This window comes from Polyodon spathula, chromosome 23 (genome assembly GCF_017654505.1).
Source record: "Polyodon spathula isolate WHYD16114869_AA chromosome 23, ASM1765450v1, whole genome shotgun sequence".
Taxonomy (NCBI): Eukaryota; Metazoa; Chordata; class Actinopteri; order Acipenseriformes; family Polyodontidae; genus Polyodon; species Polyodon spathula.
This window is the reverse complement of record NC_054556.1, coordinates 24,893,994-24,910,965: the sequence shown is the minus strand read 5'-3', so window position 1 is coordinate 24,910,965 and position 16,972 is coordinate 24,893,994. Positions and strand designations below refer to the sequence as shown.

The 16,972-nt window shown below is 39.8% G+C and overlaps 1 protein-coding gene across 1 annotated transcript; it reads left to right on the top strand.

Annotated features, from left to right (window-relative positions):
* Window positions 1-681: 681 nt before the first annotated feature.
* LOC121298197 (dysbindin-like) lies at window positions 682-16,972 on the top strand. The gene is made up of 4 exons (XM_041225137.1): window positions 682-812; window positions 14,553-14,702; window positions 14,982-15,125; window positions 15,721-16,972. The coding sequence occupies exons 1-4, from the start codon at window positions 770-772 to the stop codon at window positions 15,954-15,956; spliced, it is 573 nt and encodes a 190-aa protein (XP_041081071.1). The 5' UTR covers window positions 682-769; the 3' UTR covers window positions 15,957-16,972.

Below are 16,972 nucleotides of genomic sequence, written 5' to 3'. Positions count from 1 at the left end.
CAACCAGAATGCATTGTGTTTTTTTGTGTTCTCAGCTTGGAGCTGGAAGTGGCATGCGGTTGGCATCCCTATGGTAGATGCTAATGTTGCAATGTTTACTCTTACAGTGACATCTTGTTCTATTTTTCTTCTGTTCTATTTTTGTCATTATCATCTTTCCTATTCCCTGCAACATGACAACTTACAGGAGACAGGAATGAACACCAAAAAAAAACTTTTTTCAAAGGAAGAAATAAAAGAAACAGTGCCTCTTTTCCTGTCAATTCCTATTTTCTACAGGGTTTTTATTAGGCTTGACGCATCAGCACAATTCCAGCTCTCCCATCACTTGGTATCCTCCACAACATTATGTAAAATCTGCTTTCTTCCCCTAGAGAGCTGTCTCCCCCCCAGTGAGTGTGCAGTTGGTACAGTCTAAATTGCTCTAAGCAGTGCTGCTCAGTACTGAGAGCCACAGACAGGGAGCTTGTGTGTAAATCACTATCACAGACCAGTGACTGAATCTCCAGGGTTCCCAAGTCCTGGCTGTCAGGAGATGCTACTGCTGCTGACAGAGGACAAGCTACCAGTCACCTGCTGCTGACAAAGGACAAGCTAGAGAGAGAGAGAGAGAGAGAGAGAGAGAGAGAGAGAGAGAGAGAGAGAGAGAGAGAGAGAGAGAGAGAGAGAGAGAGAGAGAGAGAGAGAGAGAGAGAGAGAGAGAGAGAGAGAGAGAGAGAGAGAGAGAGAGAGAGAGAGAGTGCTGGCAGAAAAGACAAACTGTGGAACCATGTCCTCCTCTGAATCTAACAGCCACAGCAAGAGACTGCCCTGTAAGTACTTTCTGCTACTGTTTACTAGCAAGCACATATTTAAAGTTATTTTACTGATATTCTGGAATTGTTTTAAAACTAAACTTGCTCAACTAAGCAGGTGTGAACAATAGTTGTTTTTCTAGATGGGGGTTTTAGGGGTTAGGGAAAATGTCATTTTTAAGTTAAAGTAAATGAGTATGAGTTTTCATCCTGTTTATGAAGTAGTCACCAGTTAGTGTGCTATGGGCCAGTTACTATAATTCAGCATTATAGAACACTGTGTTGTATGACCTATTTATAAAACATGATTTAAGTACTGTAATCAAGCTGTAAATCTCACATTCTTTAATTATCTGATCCACCTGCTTAAATGTTTTTCACGTCCTCTGAAATGCTGTTTGGAAACGGAACAATTTGAATCATGATGCAGAGAGTCTATTTTCCAAGACATACCAGAGTTTTTACCAATGACTCATAGCTGTGTTAGACTTGGAGCATGTGTGACACTTCGGCGCTTGGTGGTTTGGCTGGCTTGTTACAGCAGGGTGGATGCAGCTAATTGCATTGACAACGTGTTTCATGTGCACTATATATATTGTTACATTTAATCATTTTGTCCTGCTATTGTATTTCAGCAAAGGCGCTAGGCCTGAACAGGGTTGCCAATAGCATAGTACAGTATCTTGATGAGAAAAAAAACATGATTTAGCAGATATGGTGTTACGCCTTGAACTGCGTTGTAAGAGATCTGCTTTTTGCCTCTATGCAGTCTGGTGTAGCCACTACTACACCTACACAAGGGTACACATGATTCTTGTGGTGTGGTAATATTTCAACACTTCTATCTGAAAAAGGGTTTGTCTGAGTGTTTCAGGTACTGGTGTGTGGGTTAGTACACAAGTGAATAGACAAGCCCTCCTGTGAGTGCATTGATTTGAGAACATTCATCCTGGCTGCTTTCTTGGATACTTTCTTGGATAAACTCTTTTGATGAGTCTCTTATATTTCTGGTTTTGTTTCCTGGTCTTCCTTAAGCATGATTTTAAATAATTACCGTGCATCTGGAATATATATAGATATATATATATATAATATATATGATATATATATATATATTATATATATATATATCTATATATAATATCATGGGTATATATATATATATATATAACCCAAAGGATGTTTTTTTAATTAAAGGATTTTTCCTAGGCAAAGATATATATATATATATATATATATATATATATATATATATATATATATATATATATATATATATATATATCAATATATATATATTATGCACAATTGTTTACAAAACCGACGTGATTTTGCTTCACACCCATTTAACAAATGGTTTGGCTGCACCAGGACTCTGCATCACGACTGACTCACTGCCTACCTGCAGCCAGGATGACTGTTCCCTAATCAATGCACTCACAGGAGGGCTTATCTATTCACTTGTGTACTAACCCACACACCAGTACCTGAGCCCACAAATTAGCTAACCACACACCAGTACCCGAGTCCACACAGGTGCTGACTTGCACTTGTAATGAACTGAGACAATGCTTTAGGATCAATATATATATATATATATATATATATATATATATATCCATTAATTGTAAGTGGAACCTGTCTATAAAGAATCATTTGAGTAAGTCCCTCAGACTAGTCATATGACTCCACATGAGGGACAAGTAGCAACAGGACAGCTGCAGTGTCTTATGTAAGCAGGGTTGTCACATGGATTTCACAGAGCTGTTCTGCTAAACGGAGCTGGCGCTGACCACAGCTAATAGCTGCAGATCCCAAGGCACAGGCACGCTGTAACTGCGGGAGAGCCGAGCTCTCAAAGGGCTGCTTCTGTACAATGAATATAGTTTAATCAATTCAGCAGTGGCTGACTCAAAACGCATATATCATTAAGGAATGGTATGGGTGTGTTTACACAAGTGGTGTAAATAGTAACGGATAATATAATATTTACACCACAGCCATGCATAACTTATATACCCTCACTTGCATTGATGTAAACTGACAGATTCAAGAGGGGTTTCCACGTTAATGGGTCCAGATTTATTGAATGATTTTAAGTTTAAAGGAATTATAAAAACCCATTTTAAATTTGTTATGTTTTAATGAGACAAGCCATCCCTATAGAAACTGTGGCATGAAGTATACAGCAAGGGATAACAAAGCAAACACCTGAAAATTTGCTTTTACGTTTGTGTCTCACACATTTTAATTGCACTTCAAATCTGAAAGGGCTGCTGAGCTATAATATTGTAATCCAAAGAGGCTGCTATAAATAAGCAAATAAACCCACCTGGGGATAACACACTGAACGTTGACTTATAGCATATATATATATATATATATATATATATAGATATATATTATTATATATATATATATATATATATAATATATAGCATCAGCTCGAGCAAGTGTGACACCACAGAGAGCTTGCAGCCCGATGTACTCCATTTAGTGCACTGCTATTCCAGGACAGCTTCAAAGCTGACTGCTACCCAGATAGGATGATTACACTGGGAAACAGCCCTTGCATGAAACAAAGCTGGTTTGGGTTCTTCCTGCATTACAAATCCACTTAAAGTAATCCTGTTGCTCACATAGACAATGTCAATATTCTTGATCCCCTGACCGCAACCTTTCAAAACAGATGCAGAAATGCAGAGATTATGTAGAGAGACTTCTCTAATCAGGTTAGCACTGATATTTCAGGCATTAATTGGCTAAGATCTCTTAACTGGTTCAGGGAGTAGAGATCAGCTGCAAACTTGACTATAGTTGCACTGCACCTGCACATAACATAGCTATATTTCCATTGGATAAGACACACACACACACACACACACACACACACACACACACACACATCAATACTAATACATCTATACTGCAAACTGTTTCTTTATGTAAGTCATGGCATTGTATTGTAATACACAGATGTATCCGGTTTGCTCTGGTGAAGCATAGTGCTTTCACACAAGAAGTCTGCCTATTACAGCACAAATATACAGTCTGCAGGTGAATTGTAATGCTTAAAAATGTCAAGACAGTAATAATAAAATAATTAAAAAAAAAAAAAAAAAAAACAGAAGTGCCCAGACTCTACTGTGTGTGCAAATTGGCATTTGTACATGCCTACAGGATGCTGCTAGCCAATGAGCCAGCTCCCTTTGTGAAATAACCCTCTGGCTACCTATAGTGCTATGTAGAGTTCAATAGGTATTTCTCCAGCTATAAATGGGATGCATGGCCTGCTAAAGATGTGCAGTAAGAACACACAAACGCTCAGTTGAGAATGTGTGTGTATGTGAATGTGTTTCCATTTGAACCTCACAGCACAGCACAGAGCAGCTCACAAGTAATAACGGTCTGGTACTTTGTCTCATTGTACCGGTGGTCTGTGAAGGTGTATGGCTATAGTGAAGCAGTTTATAGCAAGGTATGGAGGAGTGAAAGGTTTTAAAGGATTTGGAGTAAAAGATTTAAACAGCATTTGATTCTGTGCCAGAGTAAAGATTCACTGTGGGAGAAGGACAGGATGGAAATATATTATGATCCCTCCTCTCCCCAGGGCTTTGAGTTAAGGGGACTACATAGATAGACTGAAGAGATAACAGCTCAGCCTAAAGGAGATTATTTAGCCATAGCTGTATCTGGTACTTAAAAGCCTTGTTTTCTGCATGTGAATTTAAAGTGGAAGGGGCCCCCAATAGTGACAAAGAGGTAATTCCCAAATCTAGATGCATCTGAAGGCTGTACTAAATGAGCGATTAATGAGAGGTAATTAGAATCTAGGCAACTCCGCGTCACATCCTTTTAGTCTAAAAGGAGGAATTAGGTCCACAATGGGCCATTGTTGAGAATCTTACAACAATTATAGAAGCTGTTGCAGTGCTCAGCTCAGCTCAGTTATTAAACCGAAGCATTAATAATTCAAAATTTCTAATTTCTGGAGCAGTTCCCAGCTGGGAGCTGAGCCATTTCCAGAACTATAAAAAAAAAAAAAAAAAAAAGATAGAAAAAGGAAATGAACTTTTTCTATATTATTGAAACTGATACTGGTTATTCTATAGGGACCTTCAGAGATTGAGCAGTCAAGCATCTACATCCGAAACAGCCAAAGTTGACCAAAACTTTAATGCCACAGTACCAAACAGTATCCAACAACAGGCTCAAAAAGAAAGAACATAGCAGTGGGCACCTGCAACAATTCATCACTTGCCCTGGAAAAAAGTAGTGTTATTTATTAACAACCACAGCGTTCCATACCAAGCTTCAGTGCCCCTGTAAAGTTGTGTGTGTGCTCTTGTAAAGCAGTGGTTACAGTACAGTAGGTTAAGAGATTGAAACCCTGCATGCTCTAAAAGGTATTGTGTTACCATTCTATGCAAAGCATGCCGCAGACTGTTATTTCTGGCTTCAGAATGAATCGTTCTGAAGGACTGTGCGATATTAATCTCTATAAGTTGCCTGGGATAAAGGCGTCTGCTAAATAAACTAATAATAATAATAATAATAATAATAATAATAATAATAATAAAGAAAGGGAAAAGAACATTCTGCACAAAATGAGGTCCATGGAAGATTTTCTTTAGTATTGTCTGGTTCCCCGATCAGCAGGGACATTGTGAATGTCAGACCCCGCTGCTGGTTTGGTGTGGAGAACACTGATCTGCTGATGAGATTGCTGGAGCGGCAATGTGATAGACAGACAAGTCTATCCCAGTCTGCTAAACGCTCCACTGGCTTCTTTAATAAGTGCAACAGTTCATCCATGACAATGAAACACTCAATACAGAAAATGAACCTGTTTTGCTGTGGAATAGATAATCAGCTGCCTTAATATATTTCATGATATTTCACATGGATGTTCAGTAAATAGATAACTTAATAACTTCATGCTGGGTTGACTTTCCCTCTGGTGTAAGACACGTTGTTACAATGCAGCATTCCTTGGCAAGTTCTAGTTAAATTTCCACCAAGACAAACCCCTCTCTAATAATCCTGTCCTCTTCATGCATATGCAGGCTAATCCGAGACAGCTTTTTGAAAACACCATTGCTCGCACCGTTCCTGATAAACTCAGCTGGTTGCTGATAAGTCTCAGGCATCAACTTCCCTGCCTGTGACTGTGCTGTGCTGTGCTGTGCCTGTACTCTGCAGTCATTAGCAGCTGCTGGAACACGGTTGGTGTCTATTGACTTGTGTCTCTGTGCATGTGTTGGAACACTCAGGATAGTACCCACTGTCGGACACAGAGATAAAAATGAAAATATCGGGTTTGTTTTTATTCATCTCAAGGGTGTATATTTACTGCTTTGTTCTGTTTGTTAATGATTGCCATGTTGATATTTTGGCCAAGCTACAGTAACTGCTGTAGCTGTTTTGTATTAAGTTTCATCCTGTCAGACAATCTCAAGTAATAACTCTTGTAGGCTTAGGATTTCTATACTGCTTAATAAACTTGGTGGCACTGCTAGTTCTTTGACTGTGATCACTGGCTTTTGCAGACTAGCCGTATAAACTTAGCAGACTTAGGAAGGCAATTATCAATCAATCAATCAATCTTTATTTTATATAGTGCCTTTCATAGTGGAGCGCCACCACAAAGCACTTTACAAGATGCAGTAACATCTCAATTATAAACTCACCACCCACCTTATTTATTTTATGCGTTTTCTAAATGAACAGTTCTTCGAATGTTAACTCAGATGTCACTTTTGCTCATGCAGGGGTGTATTGGGATGTGTCCTTATATGTTGGGATGGAGTTGAAGTGAACTGCTCCATGAAATAGGGAAATACCTCATATAGCGTTGCTGTATTTTGTGACTGAATCTTTAGCAGTACCAAGTAATGTTGCAGCAGTCTGTGCCGGACATACACAGAAAGTGCATGAACTGCAGCCCGGCCAGCTCACCTTGGCTTCTATGAAGGACAGCAGGGCAATCATTGTCATGCTGTGAGGACAGCGGCTGCAGCCACCCACATCACTGCACTGTCAGGAGGCAAAGTGAAGACTCCCAGACTCGTACAGAGCAGAGAGTCAGTAGCTCCTAAGCTGGGTATATATTCTAACTCCCAGTCCTCAACACTAACCATTCCTGTTTGTAATCTCTGAATACGTTATAAACACAGATTTATAGATTTTATTTGAATTCTCTTAACATTGTATTATAGATAGTATCTAGTTAGTGGGGTTACATATGAGCAAATTAACCGTGGAGTTTAACATGCCTTTTGACTGTCATAAACATAATTACAATTAGCTTATGCTGAAGATTACTATTCAGTTTACTTCTAAAGCCGTTATAAGGACAGTGGCATCTTAATTGAAAGTGCCTAGTCTAGCTTCAGGCACACTGATGTCATGCAATTGGCTGGTAAAAGATGACCTCTTCTTAAAGACTTCCTCTCGAACCGATAGCTTCACTGATCTGGGCCAATAGGTTTTAATTTGCTCGGTGGTGTATGGGATATTTCTCACTTCGCCTCATATTCACAAGACCTAAAGGAATTAAATTTAATGAATGGCTTATCTGTAGCTATGGCCACAAGTTTTGAATCACTAACAATTTTAGTATTGAGACATAATAAAAAAAAACACACACACACACCAAAAAACTATATGAACATAATTTAGATATTTTATTTAACATCAGGTAATCAAAGACACTACAAAATGCCAGTGTAGCACAGTATTTCATGTTAGATTTCCATTGTTGTTAGTTTTTCATGAAGTATATGGAAAATTGCAAAGCAGGATATCATTCAATATGTAAATGTAACATTATTCAGCAGGTTTCATTTCACTTTATGAAGCAAAATTAGTTAATTCTATAAGGTGATGCAAAACTTTTGCCACAGCTGTGCAGTACAAATATAAACATTACTAAGTGCTGTTGAACTGCAGCTTTTAATGCAGTTAAGGGGTGCGAACAGCAGAAGAGCTAAGGTGAACTGTAGTTAGATTAATGTTACTGTACACAAAGTGCTGTTTAAATATACACAACCCTCCAGCAAGTATTGGCACACCACATCTGAAAACAGATCTGGTTTGTTTTATGATCACATGACTTATCCCAAAAGACAGTCCAAGCCTGTACCGAGTAAACATTTCTGACAGGGTACATTGCTCACTGATTGCAACATTATTTGTTTCGGAGAAGCCACACAGCGATTAATAAGTATGTGCTACATGTTGCAGGTATTTTTCTGTATATACTGTATCCCTCAGGACCTGATCTCCTGCCCAGCTTATTCATATAGCTGTCACCAAAGCCAGGACTGCAATACCTATGGCATCCCAATTCAATGCCCCCCCTGCTCAAACTCTGAAAAACATTAGTCTTTATTTTTAAGCCGAATGAAAGGATTCACATCATGCTTCCTGTGCAGAAGCTATCGCCATTGCTGCTTAAACCTCTGGCTTTGTGTCACTGAGAAAAGTACCTTGTACTTTCCCAGTAATGCAGAGAGCTTGTGGTTTTCTGTTCTGGGAAGCATAAGAGGGCTCTTAGATCCTTTTTGGACTCATGCCCTGGTCCCTTAGCTGTTTCCATTATGGGATCCTTTATAATGTATGGCCTTGTACTGCTAATCCACTCAAGGTTAAACTTCTTAATTGCTGTGGTTTCCAATGAAAAGCAGGCAGGCTGGCTTTTACAACCAAGTCCTATTTTTTTCTTCCTATTAGTCATCCTCTAACAGTATGAACTGATATAGGCTCCAATTTACTGTGCCTGGAAATTCGCTTTTGAGAGAAATTGTTAAGAGTGGACCGTGAAATGTACGGCGTTCATCCCTTTATCGATATTGTGACCAGATGGTAAGAGCTCATTTAGTGAAATGGTCAATGCTTGAGGATGTAGAGGCGCTGCCAACACATGCAATGCAAATGGTTTTCCAAGACTTGGGTTATAGACTACATTGTCCTGCCTGCCTCACAGGTGGAGTGCTATGGGAATGCCAACCTCACAGGAGAGGATCCTTGGTGAAGGTGGATTAGGAGTCATTGGGTAGTGGTTGGATCATTTGCTTTCATCTCTTGAAGTCATGTTCAGTTGTAGAGCACAAATTTGCTCACTGGAGGTCTCAGCCAACCTCGTCAAGAAACCACCACCAACAATATTGTATATATATATATATATATATATATATATATATATATATATATATATATATATATATATATATATATATGTAATTTGTTTATACAAACCCAAACTGAAACATATCCCGGTAGTTACAGTCTCCAGGCCTCATTATGTTTCCCGTCCTGTTGAAGGAGTGCAATATAAATCAAGCATGGAAGATGATTATTTACGTCGTTATCAGTCCTGTGCTGGCGGTGGATCTGAATTCCAGTGCTGTCTGGGGAGCCTTCTGTCTGTAAAGATTGAGCACAGGGTTAGAAAGGTCACTGACACAATGGAGGGATCAGAGCGCTCTGCAAAAACAAAAACAAAAATGATCAAATAAAAAAACAAAATAATAATTGATTTGATTAGCTAGAAAGTGTTCATTCACCTGCTTAAAGTGACATTCTTTTCACGAAGACCCTATCCACTTTTTTATTAGGGTCCGTCTTGAAACAGCTATAGTAAAAATGGGCTCTATCACAAACAATGTTATTTTCTGGTATACGTATAGTAAACTGAAGAAGGACATCGACAGCAAACAAGGTAAAGCATGATTACGATGAGGCCTGGCCCTTCTCAGCAGTGCTGCATTGGAGCCCAGGCCCAGAACCAGTTTCGGCCCAGTCCCCATTAGTTTAACCACAGCTATTGGAGTATAGATTTTTAGTGGTCCCCGTCAGTAGGTGTGTAATAACAAAGGAAAGAGTACACCTTTTTAGTGTTATTTATGCTGCCAGCACTGAATAATGAACAGCAGTTTATTGGTTACTTGATGTATAGCATTATAAACTAAAATAAAAGCTAAGTTTATCTAACATTCTCCCATATTCGAAGACTACTCCAGGTTGATTATTATTCTTTGTATATTTTAATATTTTCTTTCTTTTAAAAACCTAAATTCCCAGGAGAGAGCTGATGCTAAAATATCATATTTTAGTGTCGACAGTGGGGTCCTTTTCCTGAGTGGATGCAACTGGATTTTATATTTTACATAAGCCTTCGTATTCACCATCATCAGCGTCATTCCAGGAATTTGACTTGATTGGAAAGAGCTGATTTATTGCAAAACCAGAGGGCCACCCCTCGCATTTTTCGCTGGCGTTGCACATCTCTACCCTGTGGAGGCTTTCTGAGAGCGATTTTAAGCTGGCCTGACAGGACCTCCTCCCACTGTTTTAAACAGAGGTGTCAGGCGCTTACAGAAACACTTCCTATTCTGATGCTATCTTTTGTTCAGTTGAGATGAAGCCTGTAAGCCCAGAGACCCCAACAAATGAGCGATGTGCCCTGATGGTCTTCATCATCCATCAGCTGATACTATAACTTGAGATATGGGACTACCAATTAAATTCCATTAGCGCCCCCCCGGTCACACAGCATTCCAGCACAGGGAATTTCATATTAGATTCCATTAGCGCCCCCTGGGTCAGAAGGATTCCAGTGCAGGGAATTTCATTTCAGATTCTTTCATCTGTAACAATTGCTCTTTTTTTCTTTTTATAATTTTTGTTATAGGTTCATTCGGAGCATATTGTGATCCAGTTTATAAAGCATTAACCCGCTAGTAATTTCATTGAGGTACTTGATGAATAAGCCACGTTTCTTTTTTCTTTGGAAATCTGTGCTGTTTAATCCTCTCTGTTGTATTCAGTGGGACTATTCCTCTAGGGATATCATGCAGAGGATCTCACAGAACACCATTTGTATTTTTTATCTTAGTTTGAATAGTATATCAGCACCCTCGGGGGCTGTGAATACTGATGATGACATTAAAAAGCAGTAGAGCGATTTCATATTTTGGTCCTGGTTAAAACACATATAGACTGCTAACCCATCTAATATAAAAAAGTTTGCATTAAGATGTGTGAACGCCCATCAGGGTTGACACTTGTGGACTTGTAGATAATGTTGGGGACCCAGTACTTGCAACCCCTTGAATAGAAGACAACCAAAGATGAGTCACTTTATCGCCAAATGATCATGTTTCAATATCCTGTCCAGTATTCCTAATTTAGACAGGTTTAAGAACGTGATCCAATTAGTGCAAGATCTCCCTGCAGATTCCTAATCGCGTTGCTATCCTGAGCTGCCTGTTACAAGTACAGCCACTTGTTTTAAGAGAGAGAGAGAGAGAGAGAGAGAGAGAGAGAGAGAGAGAGAGAGAGAGAATGAGAATACACTGGTAATTACATTATTTGTAGTTTATGTAGCTGTAGTATTTTTTCCACTTTGCACTTCCACTATAGTTTAACAACATTTGGCTTTCATAAGGGATTTATTTCCATGAATAAATGCAATAAAGACATACTCGTCTTTGTATAAAAGGAAACTGTTCCATGTATGGTGATAATAGTATGGTGATAATAGTATGACCATGCATGGTAAGGGCTGAATCTTACTCAGTGCCAATAAAACCTCCGAAGGAGATTCCCATGATGTTAACAGACAAACCCTGTCTTGTGATAATCAAAGGAAAGTGATTTGTTCTGCTGTAGCCTGGATTACCCTTTCAACACTTACCAGGGAACCAGTGGTGATAAAAAAGGCTAACCTATTTAGGGATGTCAACATTTATTAAGGTTTAGAATTAGAAGAAACTGGCCAGGAAAGCTAAAATAGCTTTAATGAATAGCTATTAACAGTTTGACTTTATGCTTACTGAACCCTGCCCCCACCATTCGCTGTGCATGCCAGCTGAGTTTCATGAAAAAAGCCCTAATTTGGCCATTCACTGCACACAGAGACATTCCATTATCCGAAACACCACAGAAGGAAGGCGAGTGAAGGGTTTCAGTGTGGATTTCTGATGACATCATTCTTTTTTTTTTGTGTTCGAAGACAAGCGGTCCTTCACGGTTTGTTTAATTAGTGCCGGCTGTCTATTTTGGGTGCTATCTGGTGCAGTGGGTTAGTGCTTCTGCTTTGAATGCAGGCAGGCTGTGTTCAGATCCAGCATAGGTCTCAAGTGAAATCAGTTCTCGTGGTCTCAGCTTGGTCCTCATTGGACAGAAACCCACTTCACAAAATCAACACACACTTTGGCTAAACTGGCAGTCTGCTTGGGAGAAGCACATGGGTGAAGAGCAAGCTCATGCCTGTGAGATTTGTAAGGAAGCATTAAAAGGCTGCATTCATGCAGTATTAGCATGCCTACTTCCAAAGAGAAGCTGCCTTATACCACTGGTCTCCTACACAGTCTGCATCGTTAACACATACGTACCCCTTGTTTCCCAGATTCTCCAGTAAGCAGCGCATGCTGTGTAACTCTGTAAGTATGATAACAAAACCTCAGCCATGACAGCCTGTCATGCATGGGGTTGTGCCAGGCTGCAGAGACAGTTCCTGCCGTAAATACCAGCTGCTGCTTATGAACTTGTAAAGAAATGATACTGGCAGCTGAGTGCATCTCTCCTGGCGTATGTGTGTGGCTTCAGGAATGTATGGTTTCTACACTTGTTGGGGGTACCCATGAGGTTGCTATTGGCCTCCTTCCAGATTTTGATAATACCGTTTTATACTATACTGCAGAGCAGCTATGCTTGGATCGTTTCTGCCATGCAGTGAAAGACAAACTCCTCTAGTTTTTCCAATTACATTTCTTGTTGCTGCTCTTCCCATTTCTGAAATAAACAAACAGAGGAGGACAGATATGAGTCCAACGCTACACTGGTCAGGTTCTCAATCAAATGTGCTAAGCAGTACATACTGGAGTTTGGTAGGCCTGCAGTGCATTCAGTCAGAAATGAAGTCTGAGCTGGGAAAAGGGAGACAGCTTTCGGAAATTGTGATCTACAATATAATACAATACAGTTCACATTTCTGTAGAGCCTTTCATCACATTGATCCCAAAGCGCTTCACTGTATGCTTCATGCACAGTATTGTTTGTTGTCCTCTTTACCCTATATGTGAAATATGAAACACAGTGTTTGCAGAGTAGTTCAACTAGCCACCTTTTTTCATAGATCCTATTACAGGTCGTACCATTTAATCCTGTTTAAACGATTAACACCATTCCTGTGTGATTGAATGTGTGACAGTAGGGGTGGAGGGTTGGGACTCGGGGCAATCCAATCTGTGGGAATATCCTGTTCCTATCCGTTCACCTTCTTCACCCCTCTCCTCTGTCTCCAAGTGGGATTTCCACATTGATTTTTCTTTCATTGCTTGCTCTGAGCTGCAGGCACTGACAGCAATGCTCTGATAGCACCAGTCATGAAATCAAGAAATAAAGGCTGTTAGTATTGACCCAGCGCTGTGCGTACAATGGAGAGGCTATTGCCTTTAATTTATCAGGGGCATAGGTGTTTGTGGTGGGGAGGGTTTCAATAACCATGAATGCTTTCTACTCCCTCACTTCGGGATTCAAACTCCCTACTATTGGGAATAGGTAACCATAGGGGATAGCGTTAGATACTGCCTGATCTTTCCACATATATTTGTATTTGTAAAAAATGTTTTTCACATGTTATTCAGCTGTACTTATCATATGAATTCAAGCTTAGTTGTGCGCTGTAATTGCAGAATATTTAAAAGGGTCAATACTGTAGAAAACTAAACAACAGCATCCTTCACTTAGATCAATGCTAGTGTTTTACCACATCACGCTTCCTATCAACCATCATTTTTTGTTTTTTAATCCATGTTTTCACGTGTGTTTGTGTGTGTCTGATTTAAATGTTCTTCAGTCTTTTCCAAAATAGTTTATAATGGTTCCTGTTTACAATCACCCTGATGGGACTTTGCATAGCAAACAGTGACACCTTGTGGCTGAATGCTGTAGTTGCACCAAAAATCTAGCTTTCCACATACCCAAACTGGAATATTGAAGTTTTTCTCTATTGAATTTTCTTGATTGTTTTGGCCAAATGAAGGCAATGCTATTGGAGTTAAGTACGGACAGAGAGGAAGTCGGTTGGGAACTCGGGAGGCAGAAAGCAGCTCCAGTGATTCATGTAATTGTCAGGATAATTCCCTCAGCTGCAAACTGCTGATTCAGAGAAGCAGCAGGAGGTTCTAGTTTCAACAGAAAAGCCTTGACGTGTGATAGTGAGGCAGGGGGTTATCATTAATGACCAGCAGGCAGCTCAAAATAACCTTTTGACATAAACTCCCATCTTCTTCCAGCTGTTCATTTGGATCTGATGTATCTGGCTGTAATGTGTAGTACCAGAATTGTTTGTAATGTAATAATACATACGTTTAATTAAGGATTAACTATACAGACCCTTATCTAACTCTACTACTGGTATTTTTTGTAAAATCTGTGATTGATAAGCAATCTGGTTCAGAACCGGTCCTCCTGGGCTATCCAAATGACAAGGATAGTGTATATTCAACACCTGTAATGGGATTGCAATGCTCACTGAAGTAACATCAGTAACTGTAAAATTTAAAGTGTATCACTTCATCAAAATATCTGTGGGGTTTCAGTTTTGACTGTGGGGTCTTTTGACCCCACAACCCCACACTAAAAGTGCCCTTTGTTTTTAACACCTAATAATATGTCCTGTATGAATGTCCCTGGATATTAAAGTGGCTCTCTGTTCATCATGCTGGGATCTTGTGACTGTTTTTTCAGCTGAGACAGAGCATGCTCAGAGGGTCCTGGAGCTGGACCACACGCAGCAGCTGAAGCTCCGGGAGAGGCAGCGTTTCTTTGAGGAGGTTTTCCAGCACGACGTTGACGTCTACCTCTCTGCAGCCCACCTCCAGATCGAGCACAAGAGACGTCAGTATTGCCAATTTTTAATTTTTTAATTTGAAAACTGGAAAACTGTGCAGTCGATCCAAATCAAGAACTACAGTATAATGTTTTCCTGTGGCACGCTTTCAAAACGTACTATGGCGATTCAGTGTCATCTACAATACTATGCAATTTAATCTTAAATGCAACTAACACACAAGCAACTAACACCATTCATGTCTGGGCTGCATTACCCTTGCAGAGTTGAGGATTCGAAATCTTAGCATTTAGAATGCAATGTTCTATATTTCTGTTTGGCTTCAGCGCCCATCGGTAGCATCTCTTCCATGGAGGTGAATGTGGACATGCTTGAACAGATGGATCTCCTGGATATCTCTGATCAAGAGGCTTTCGATGTCTTCCTCAGCTCAGGGGCAGAGGAGGGCAGCGTTGCCACAGCTCTGGCAGGTAAAACAAAGAAACAATGATCAATCTGCCATTGCTCGCCTCGGCTGTGTGCGTCTGCTAATGCAGATAGGACACCCCCATGAACCCAGATGGTATGTCTCAGTAACCCTAATACTGTGCAGTAACGAGTGTAAATATCCTTATCAGGATAACATGATAAAAATAATCTTAGCTCATCTTGAATTGCATCTGGAGGTTTCTGTTTTTAAAATTAGAATTCCAGTCTGTTAAAGTTAGCTATTTCTGGTATTATAAGTTAGATTTTTTAAAAGCCACTGAAAAGTTTGCTGTCATTTTATTGTGACAGTACTTTGATAAAAGTTTATCACTGCAGAGCTGCAGTTTACCATGCTTCACCATACTATGCTTTTACCACTCTTAACAACAGGGTATAGCACAGTACATGTGTGTAAGGGTAACATAAAGGGACATTTTCAGTCAAAAACAGGTCCTAAATCTGACTTATTACTCAAACTGAGCTTAACGGCAAACCAAGGCTGAATACATCTGGCATTTGTGTTATAAGAAGTTTCACATTCAATTAAAAATAATAAAGGATTAAAGAAATGTTTTGGATTCTGTGTTTTTCTGCCAGACGACGACAGTGACGTGTACCAAGACGATATCACGCTGCAGGTACCCGGAGAAACCAAATCTCGCACGTCCTCCACATCCTCCACCTCCACAGACCCCTACAGCCTGGACACTAGCGAAGAGGGGGCGGAGACCCCCGTCGTCCAATCAGACGACGAGGATGCGCAAGCCGACATGGAACTACTGACAGCCCCGCCCCTCCCCCAAGACAAGGATCAGCCAGACCACGCTTCCTAGCAGCACCTCCACTGTCTTATTGAGTTACTGCACAGCTAAACCTGCTTAGAACCATTACAGCTAGTCATAGAGAAGTGGTCTTTAAACACTGGAGATGTGTGTACAGCTTGCATCAGAGCAGGCACTGTATGTAGACAGGTCTCTTCTGGTGGTCTTTGATACCAGTTTGACTGCACTGGGTGTAGCTTTTCTGAACTCATAAATTTTAAAAGCACTCATTATGCTTTTTATGGGGTAGTCATTTTTTTCTTCACTCTCCATGACTTTTTAATTTGCAGAATCTCTTTGAAAAAGTTTCTTTTCCAACGTTAAATTGCGAACAGGCGTTTCGATTCTGTAACAGCCCCCAAAAATAAATAAAGTCTGCCTGTCATCACTGTTTATAACTAGTTCTACTCTATAAACAGCGTTCGTCAGGTTCAATTTATATTTACAACTGGCAAACTACCGTTGCCTTATTAAGACTTTTTTTTTAATTAGGAAAAAGGATTGCAGTTGATAAATGTAAAACATAGAAGAGTTCTACTTTTTTGTTAAGTTGAAAGAGTGATATGAATATGAGCACAATGACTTAGAGTTACAGATATGAATAATCTCCAGGTACACTTCATACATGGGATTCGTGGTGGGTGGCTAGATGGGAGAGTATATAGAGATTATGTACAGTCACACCATATGAACTGTCAGAGATGCCAAGACTTCCTAACACATAGTCAGGGTTACCATATGGCTCCGTGCTCGCTGGGACAGTTCATTATTGTCGTCTTTTAATTTGCATCTCAATGAATTCTGGTACATTGCATCTGTCTCACGCACCTTTTAATTTGCATCACAATTAATTCTGGTTCATTGTATCCGTCTCACGCATCTTTTACAGTAATAGTTACAGGACTAAGGGGAAAAATAACTAGTACCCATGATGCAGTTTTTTTTTTTACTATTAGCATTCAGTCACTTCCTATGTAAGAGTGTTTTCATTTACCTTTACCTTCAATAAACACTTTATAAGCGATTAA

What these genes read in the sequence shown, in the direction of transcription:
- LOC121298197 (XM_041225137.1), top strand. Translation starts at nt 770, where the DNA reads ATGTCCTCCTCTGAATCTAACAGCCACAGCAAGAGACTGCCCT. An exon ending in CCAGATCGAGCACAAGAGAC is followed by an intron (nt 14,703 to 14,981) that starts GTCAGTATTGCC and finishes GTTTGGCTTCAG; the next exon opens with CGCCCATCGGTAGCATCTCT. An exon ending in CGTTGCCACAGCTCTGGCAG is followed by an intron (nt 15,126 to 15,720) that starts GTAAAACAAAGA and finishes TTTTTCTGCCAG; the next exon opens with ACGACGACAGTGACGTGTAC.